Raw genomic sequence first — 9867 nt, forward strand, 5'->3', positions numbered from 1 at the left:
AAAATATCCACAGTTTGGTTATCTGCTTTTAACAGCACTGGTGTTCCGTACCAGTCATGCATATTTTTAAACCATGATGGGAGTCTAATTGCTTGCCCTGGCAGAGTTGGCGCCACGCTTGGTGCACAGTGTTATACTGATGTGCAGGGAAATGGGAAGGAGTAAAAGAATGATATTTTAAACAGGAATGTTAATTTGGGCATGTGACAGAGAGGCAGATATATCCAGGTTTATGTTTTTAAACCTCTCAAGCTTTGTTTTAGGAGTGTTCTTCGTGTGTATAACTAGCCATTGACTTAAAAAATAAAATGTGCTTTTGCCCGTGTCTCTGCTGAGACCACTCGGTGTCTAATAATTCATGCAAGTTTTTTGCCTGCAGAAATTATATTATGTCTTGCTGCACCAGCTGTGGCCAGAGGCATCTTCTCTATAATGTGATATCTCAGGATACTGAAAAAATGTACTTTTCTGATTTTCTATGAGTTTGAACACGAAAAATAAAATGATGACAATTTGTCTTTTATGCAATGACACGCCATGGGTTATGTCTTTGTCAGCAAGACTATTGTAAGACTGATGAAATTGCAGTTAAAGGTTCAAATTTTATCCTCCTCCGTTTGAAATGACCATATTTTTGAAAGACCAGGGAGCAGCCGGGACCCCCTGGCAATATGTTTGACACTCCTGGTCTAAAAGAAAACATTATACATGGAAAAAGCCAAGCCTGGAATGACAAAGAGGTAAACTGCAACTTTACTGACTGGTGGAAGCAGAAAGTTTAGTTTGGATTAAGGTGGAAACTTGTAGTATATGAAGTGTCTTGGTAAGGTGTGCAGCCAGAACAGCCTCAGTGCACGTCTCTGGAGGGATGAAGGACCATTGTTCCAAACATTTATTGATTTGCAGTGAATCTTCTCTTTAAAGGGAGTAGTGGACACAAATTATACAGAAGAACAGAGATTCCCTCCTTCCAATCTTTGTTTTTTCCCCTCCGTGTCTGTAGCTCTAGACAATAAGTATACTGCTTTGTGACATCTTAACTTTAGCCCACTGCTCATGCCAGTCTAAATGCCAAGTTGTGTATTTCTTTAACGGGATACCTGCAGCTATGGGGCGCCTGGTGTGGAGTTCACAGGTCTGCACAATGACACCACTGCTGTCACACAAATCCACTTCCTGCCTGGACAGGTGAGCTCAATTTTCTCCTGAATGTTTAAAAATGTTAAAAAACAAAACAAAACTCCAAAACATTAAAAATTAAGTTAAGGTTTCGGCAGTGAGTCATGGCACACATCATATATTAATTCTTTTCTCCCAAGGGTCGTCTGCTGTCACTGTTGGATGACAACACAATCCACCTGTGGGAGCTGGTGGCCGGACCCCTGAGAGAGGTCGGTGGGGTTAAGAAAGAGGGCGTGGTTTCTCTACAGGAAGTGAACACCTACAATCTGCCCGGCAGACCTGGCATCGAGAGCTGCAGGTACACAAGAGTCCTCTTTACAGAAACCTGAATGAAAATTGGGAACTTTTGAAAGTCTGTAATCATGTCTCGCCTTCTTTCACACCCCAACTTGTTGTTGGTTGTGCCTTTTAGAATTTTGAGTATCATAAATTTTCCTAATTTCCTTTCTCTCAGTGCCACTCGGGTGACTGTCCTCCTCTTGCTGAAGTCATGTGACCTCCTCTGCGTTGGAACAGAGGGAGGAGGCGTCTACTTCCTAGAGGTGCCCAGCCTCTCGCTGAAAGATAACCAGACACTGCTCCAGGATCAGATCACACACAGGTGAGATTGTTACACAAAAGGAATTAATACAAAAAAACATGAACAAAGAGACAACCCAAGTACAGATCAAGCAATAAATCTGTGTCTTTTTTTGTTAACTTACACTGTTAAACAAAAGAATCTGGTGGATACAGCAGCTAAGCTGATATTGGAATGGAATACATAGCCTTATTGTCTAACTGTCAACACATGTGGAAGGGTTATATTTTTTTATTTTGCAGATATTTATTAGAGAATATGAAATTATCCTTGTAAATGGCTTCACATGCTTAAATCTTTTGACTTTTCTTCACCATCCTTGTTCTCCACTCTTCTCCGTCCTCCATCACAGTGAGCGTTCCTGTAAACATTAAACACTTCAGCTTCCTCCACTCACAGCTCCAGCTGAGCAGCTCACACACATGCGGATACAAATATCCCCACTGACCCTAGCAGCAGCAGGCAGGTCAGGTTCACTGGGTTCAGGCTCCATTAAACGCTGTCAGATGTTTTATATATTAATTTATTTAGCTTTTTAAAAAAAAACAAAAAACCGACAAGTCAAAAATAATTACACACCGTAGTGTGAGTGAGGAGCACTAAAAATGAAGATATGGCTGCTTTTACTTGCAGAATAAAATGATCAAATCAGTCATGACAGTAAAGTTGACGTAACAAAGCAGCCTATTACCTAATTTTGGCTTTGTTCCGGTAACTCACTTGCACAGTTTTTTAACAGACATGTTCTGTGAAGCTTATTAAAAATGTACGTGTGTTTTTTCCCTTCAGCGCTTTTGTTTTCACATAGGAGGTTTGTGTGTGTAGAGTTGATTTGAACAAAGGTAATGTCACATAATGGATTTTTTTGTTTGTTTGTTTTAAATCAGTGCAGATTAGAAAACCTTCTTTAATTATGTGTGAGGGTTTTCAGCTTTAATTCTTCATTTTCTGCCATATTATGACAGTGGTTTATATAATATAATATTATTACGTAGTATTATTACAGTGGTATTAAATATGGCCAAAGTTGAGCCTCATTTTTGTGGGTTTTTTCTTCTTCTTTTTTCTCTCTTTTGTCTAAGATATCAGAGTGAGGGGAATAACGTTAATATTGGTCCTCTCAGGCTGTGGCCGTGAGCACAGTAGCTCCAACCACCTGCTGATGAAAACCTTCTCTATGCTAATAGCAGCCAACCATTAGAATTAGAAAGGTTTAGAGGAAGGGTGGCCTTAAAGAAAAGCTAAAAACGCCTTGTTTCAGACTGGGGGTTGCACCATGATATCAGTTGTAAAGGCTGCAAAGGAACTTGCTAACAAAGCAGTGTTAACTAGATATACAGACACCTGAAAGACGGCTATGTTACTTCAGGGCTGTTATTTGTAAGGTGTTTTTACCCCCTCCCCCTTAATGATGGTGGAGCCTCACTGTGGCAAGCAGTGATGTGAGAGCTCAGCAGTGAACTAGAACAAAACACAGTGAGAGTGGAGCACAAACACCGATCATCACACACGTAAAGGAATTCAATTGTTATCATAGAAGAATGGAAATGCAGAATGTTGTATGATATCTGACAGAAAACAAACGTGATTTTTTTTTTTTTTTGCCTCCCTACATACCACAGACTACTTTGTGGTTCGTGCTTGAGCTTTGCTGTGCTGCCACACTGGCTGTGTATCAGTACTACTGTTGTTTCTTTTTCATTCTGCTGTGACTGTGTGACTGCTTGGCCAAACCCCTCATTAACCAGGCTTGTCGAGGGAAGTAAGCAGAACTGAAGCCTAACGAGGGCGCTGATAAGGCAGGCGTACGTGTGTGTGTGTGTGAGTGTGTTTGTGCGCAAAGGAGGGGAAGTTTTAGACAGTAAAGCTTTGTACCAAATGCCAAAACACAGTATTCCGGTTGGGGAAGTGTTTCAACACACACACACACACACACACACACACACACACACACACACACACACACACACACACACACACACACACAAGCGTACACAGGATCATCTCTAGGACTCTATGGCAGGATGCTGGATTCCCTAAAAATACTTATGAACAGGGCGACAGAGACAATGGAATGCTTTGTTGGGAATGTTTCTGCCGCTGTGCTTCCGGAGAGGATCTTCCTCAGTGAAGCCTACAACAGCAGACAGAAGTTATATGTGTGTGTGTGTGTGTACGCTTCACCCGGCGCTGCTGTTCATTGATCCTTGTTTCATCTGCATTAAAGTCCATAAAGCTGCAGTACTTTCTTTCTTTATCACTTCATTTTCTCTCTCTGTCTTGGCTGTTTCGTCTCCTTTCTTCTTCCTTCGCTGAGGGAATCCTCTGACATCTCAAGGGTGTGTCCTGCTCTACATTCCTGCTCTGGCTCAGAGGAATGTCTTGTTCTCAAACTTCAGCAACTTGGGTCTTTGCTTTGTGCTGATTATACATGTTTTAGCACTTTTGCTTTGGGGTGTTTCGGTGCAAAGAACAGCTTTGTGTATTTGCTGCAGTGACTTCAACATTTTGTATAATCTCCTTGCACTGTTTCCAAAACTCTGTTGCGCCGTATGTGTACTGCATTATTTACCCTCTCCCTCCACACACCATAATTTCAGATGATAACAAACACTAAACCAGTTTGAGGATGTAGTTGTTGTTGTTTTGTTTTTCAAACTCAGCTGTTTACTGTGTCTGTACAGTGTAACCAAAACACAGAATTTCTCTCGCATGGAACCAGGTGACTCTGTCCTCTTGTATCTCTCGTGTCATTGGATAATTGTTTCATCAGACAGATGTCTGACCTCGTCAGGATGTGTAGATAAATGTAATTTACAGCCGTGTGGATCACAGTAAAGCGGGAAGCTACAGATGTGGGATAATGGATAATGTTTGTTTTCATTTTCCCAGTCTGCCAGATGACTACAGATGTGGGAAATCTCTGGGGCCGGTGGAAGCTCTTCAGGAACACCCTCAACAGTCAGGGAAGATTCTGATTGGCTACAGCCGAGGCCTGGTGGTCCTGTGGGATCTGAGCATTCGTCACGCTGAGCAGCTCTTCCTGGGCAAACAGGTACCTGTTACAGTTGGTGCTCATTGTTCTTGCTCCCAGTTTTCAGGGTGATGTTATAGCTAGATGACCTGCAGTGATGACTTTGTGTCTATGACCCTCCCCCCAGCAACTGGAGAGTCTGGTATGGGAACGCTCTGGAAACTTATTTGTCTGTTCCCATAACGATGGAGGCTATTCAGTTTGGGCTGTTACCAGTGGCAGCACCTGCAATCACCAGCCAGTGTCCTCCACTATCCCCTACGGTGAGAAATGCACACATGCATACATCACATGTCACACACTCCACACATTTGCATTTCAAGTGTAGGAGTGAAACATTCTCAGGTCTGGAGGACAGAGTGGAACCAGTGACGGACAGTGGAGTCCACAGTGATGAGAATAAGTGCTTCAGCTGAGAGCTCGCTGTGGCTCCACACACAGGCTGTGTTAGATGCATTTTTCCCAGTCATGCAAATTGTTTTCAGAATCTTTTTACCTGTCATTTTACATTTCTTTCATGATCATAAACATTTCTAAAGCATTTAACTTTTGTTCAGTAATGAGCTCTAACGTGATAAAACTCTGTTCTGCATCTTAGTTAATTCTCTCTACCACGCTGCAGACGTGTAGAGAATAGATGAAGAGCCACAAACGATATAGAGACTTTTCATGCTTACCCTTTTTTTTTTCCCTGTAGTAACAGAAGCATTGAAATAAAATGGACTAAAACTTCACTTTAAAGAGAACCTGAGAGAACTTCGCACCTAAATTACTTTGGGTGTGAATGCTGAACCCATACTTCTATTACAGTTATGAACTCGGAAGAACCCTTCCTGGAAAGTGTTACAGCTTCCTCGAGTTGTGGTGGATTCTGTAATGGTTTTGTTGCTTAAGATTTGATACTATGTTAAGAACAGACCACTACTAGTGCGCACACGGTTTCTGTCTGTGTTGGCTGTAAATTATTTAATATTCCCGTGGAGTACCCTGAGTGCTGTCTAACAGACGGCCCCTTTCATTTGCCCTCTCTTGGACTAAAAAGGATCTCTGGTAGCTTTTAATAGTCTTCTTTTTCTTCTTTCTTTTGTAATTATCTATCACAGGTCCATTTCCCTGTAAAGCCATCAGCAAAATCCTGTGGAGGACAACACAAGCAGGGTGAGTGTTAAACCTCGTTTTGCAACCTTCCTGTTAAAGTGTGTTTGAGTCCTTCTATCAAACAGGTCATTTGGAATCAGCGCTGGCGAATTTTCACTTATGACTGTTTTCTCAGATTCATTTTCATTTTATTTTTATTGGTCTTTTCTTTTGCATCCCTATATTTATGCAATTGCTGATTATTTTCCTAGTTTTGTAAATCTAAAAGGTATAATTTACCACATCATGTAACTATTATCTGTGGTGAGAAAAATACTATTAAAACATAATAAAGAGAGAAGTTAACTTAAAGTTAATGTAAAAGAATGCAGTGATGCAGAGTGAAAATAGAAAAAAAATTGTGAGGTAGAAAAGTAGCTAATCTGTGTTTCTCACTGTAGTTCTCCAGTGCTTTTATACAGTGGAGGGATGCCCAGAGCCAGTTATGGTGACCGCCACTGTCTAACGATCCAACAGGACAAAGATCACGTCACCCTCGACTTCACATCTCGAGTGATTGATTTCTTCACCGTCCACAGTGTGGAGCAAGAGAGAGGTCAGAATCTGACCTGTGTTAAAGATGGTGTATGTAAAGGTAACATTTTCACGAGTATCAAGCCTTTATCCCCTGTGTGATCTTTTCTTCTTATAGAGTTTGATGAGCCATCTGCTTTAGTGGTGTTACTAGAAGAAGAACTGGTTGTAATTGACCTCCAGACCCCCGGATGGCCCTCTATGCCCACTCCCTATCTTGCTCCTCTTCACTCGTCAGCCATCACCTGCTCCTGCCACATCTCCAGCGTCCCTCCTAAACTCTGGGAGAGGCTGGTCAATGCTGGCAAAGCACAGCAAAGCCGGCAGCACACACACAGGGTAAGAAGCACATTGGCACTGTGAATGACAGGATTATTTAGCAAATTGGTTTATACATGGCAGTACGGGATATTCAGTCGCAGGAAATCCGAGATCCTCATAAGAGGCTTAACCTGAAAACACCTTAGACAAAGTCTGACCCATCAGCTGACGTTTTACTTGGATTTATATTAAAATTGCTTGTTTCAAATCTCAAAGGCAAGAACAGTTGTAAATTGATCAGATGAGGCTATTTGCATGTAAATGGAAGTAATAAGTCACTGGCTCTCAGCCCAGCAATGAGAAGAGGAAACAAACAGGAATGTAACCATGAGCCACTGGTAGTGTGTGAGCTTTAAGAGCAGGTGTAGACGGTTAAAGGCTTTTCAAAAGCTCTGTGGCTTAGATCAGTTGTGCGATCAGTGGGAGATTAGCAACACACACGGACACACAGCTGTTACGCTCTTCATCATGGCTCTTTGTTTGTCTATGTGAGGCCAAATCAGATTGGCAGATCCTTTATCAGAGTGTGAATCTCTGTGGTACATTTTTCTGCTCTAACTTTTAAGACGAGTTCATGAGGAAAATATGTTGATGTGAAAAATGATGAGTCCTAGCTTGGTTCAGAATGATTATTTATTTATTGTTTGTGTGTACAGAGCTGGCCGATATGTGGGGGGAAAAATCTGGCACCTCCACCTAAACAACAAGAACTGCTATTGACAGGGTATTTACACACACACACACACACACACTCACTCACTCACTCACTCACTCACTCACTCACTCACTCACTCTTTGCAAGTGAATTCAGGTCTCTTGTTTTTTCCCATAACGTAAATCTGATGCTTTCTAGTAAGATTAGGTCACTAAAAGCAGCGTGAAGAAAGGATATCCTGCATTCAAAAAAATGGTGAAGGGGAAATCCCATGAAACTGTTGGTGTTGCCAACCGCACACTTGGCAGAGCTTGCATTGGCCTAAAGTGCAATAAAAAGAGTTATGTAATAGAAGTGGTTTAAAGACAATTTGAAAACTGAGAATAGCGTGAAAGCAGGAGGAGAATTTTAATGCCGCTGTTAGTTTTGTTAGCAACAAACTGACTGATGTTATCCTTGTTTTTCTCTTTCTTTGTCCTTTGTGTTTCTCTCCATTGTTTAAAGTACAGGAACTTGTTTCCATCACCAAAGATGAGTTAACTAAAAGCAATGGATTGCAGCAGATAAACACTTATATGATTTTAAAAACTTGATGGTCAGAAAGTGACAGGTTTGAATAGCTAGCTAAGAGTATAACTAACTGTTGAAGTGGGTAGTGGATAAATTGGTTAGTGTATCTATTAAACATTTTATATAGCGACCTAAAATTCAGAATTAAAAAGGAAATTATTACTTACAAGTTTGTTTAGCATAGTGACCAGCTGGTCACGCAGAGGTTGAGCTTGCAACACTCTCAACCTCTGGGTAACTTTTTTGGATTGCAATGTGGTTGCACAGGTCGTTGAGAAATAACATGTCTGCAAACCATCATGCTCTGACTGGGACTGACTGCAGTCACTCTCATACAGTTCGGTGAAGGCAATCAAATAAATGCTGACCAATTTACAAGCACGGAAGGATTGCCAACATGTTGCGATCAATTTGATTGTGCATTAATGAGCGCAACTCGTCTGGGCTGCGCTGCTTTGCTGCAGGGTACTCGACTCAGCCAGTTGCCAGCTGGTTGTGTTTTGGTTATGTTCATATATAAAAGCAAGTTACTGAATGCTTGTGTTATTTTGCAACAACTGTACCACTACGTGTGGAGGATTTTCTCTGACTGATTGCAATGTGTTGACAGTCTGTCTGCATTTATAAATTAGATGGTGATTATTTGCAAACTTTTGCCAGTCAGTCTGAGAGTGATTCCAATCGATTCACGTCAGACCACGAGTGCTTCAACTGCCATAGCAGGCAACCTGAAAAGTAGCAACTGCGTATCCAGCCAGTAAAAGTGGAACAAATTCAGTCATTGAGCAGACACTGATTTTTATTTTTTTTATTTATTTTTTTCACTAGTGATAATGAGGTTGCCATCTAATTTTTACTGCAGTGTGACTGACCCATGATTTGAATGTCTCTGTATGAACACGGCAACTTATGTAGTCATTTCTATGCCAGTTTTTCCCAGTCAATCGCCACATTATCACGTGATCCCATTCAGTCATAAACTGATGGAATCAGGTGAATCTGCTATCTTATTGCCTTTTTATTGCTGTCTTGATGCACCAACATCACTTTGAACATGGCACCTGACTAGCTGGACATAATAGACTAATAGTTTAAACTGGTCACTAGCTGTTATAGATGGCTGTTAAAGGGAGCAGTTGTTGAATTTTCTGTGATTGTTATTTATTTTAAATCTGTTGTGATTACAGCCATGAGGATGGCACGGTGCGATTCTGGGATGCTTCGGGTGTCGCCCTCACTCCGCTGTACAAACTCAGCACAGCCAACGTCTTCCACACCGACTGCGACCCTAGCGATGACCCGCAGGACCCCAGCAACGACCCCGATATGCAGCAAGAGGAGGAAGAATGGCCTCCGTTCAGGAAGGTGAGAAGCAATGAGGCTTTTCACGAAAGGAGGTGAAATGGACATAAATATAAGTCTCTCCTCAGAGTTCAGACACAGGGTCTGGTTTTACAAGCTGAGGGAATAAAAGCAATCTGTCTTTCGCACACATGCAGCCCTGTAATGCTGCATCTGTGGCCCTAATTTTCTGATTGTTTTCATGTGTTTGGATTTGAGACTGACCCACCCCATTGTTCCTCTTATTAAAACTCGACTCCAGCGTAAACCGCAGTCTGTTTCTGGTTTAATGGACAGTTTTCTGTGCAGAAATACATTCAAATGAAGTGATTCACAGTCTGGAGGCAGAATTTTGTGTCAAGGGGAATCTAGCTGAGCTGTTTGGCTTCATTAGTCAGGAGACGGGAGATTTTAAAGAAACTGTTTCTACAGTCAGAAATGTTTCTCAGTGCTCGGGCATGTGATCAGGATAAGAGCACATTATATCTGGGATTTGATATGAATGGAGAAAAA

At 41.6% G+C, this 9867-nt stretch overlaps 1 protein-coding gene across 1 annotated transcript; it reads left to right on the forward strand.

The window, feature by feature from the left end:
* Positions 1 to 1092: 1092 nt before the first annotated feature.
* Positions 1093 to 9429, forward strand: LOC102305295 (lethal(2) giant larvae protein homolog 1-like; the record flags this gene model as incomplete). Its single annotated transcript, XM_005953042.3, has 10 exons — positions 1093 to 1188; positions 1320 to 1480; positions 1637 to 1783; positions 4655 to 4817; positions 4924 to 5059; positions 5900 to 5954; positions 6335 to 6489; positions 6586 to 6806; positions 7445 to 7512; positions 9201 to 9429. Coding segments are annotated over 10 exons (1416 nt in total), but the record flags the coding sequence as incomplete, so codon positions are not given.
* Between the last annotated feature and the right edge of the window lie 438 nt (positions 9430 to 9867).

This window comes from Haplochromis burtoni, unplaced genomic scaffold (genome assembly GCF_018398535.1).
Source record: "Haplochromis burtoni strain Fernald_Lab_line unplaced genomic scaffold, NCSU_Asbu1 Contig_2804, whole genome shotgun sequence".
In the NCBI taxonomy this organism is placed as follows: Eukaryota; Metazoa; Chordata; class Actinopteri; order Cichliformes; family Cichlidae; genus Haplochromis; species Haplochromis burtoni.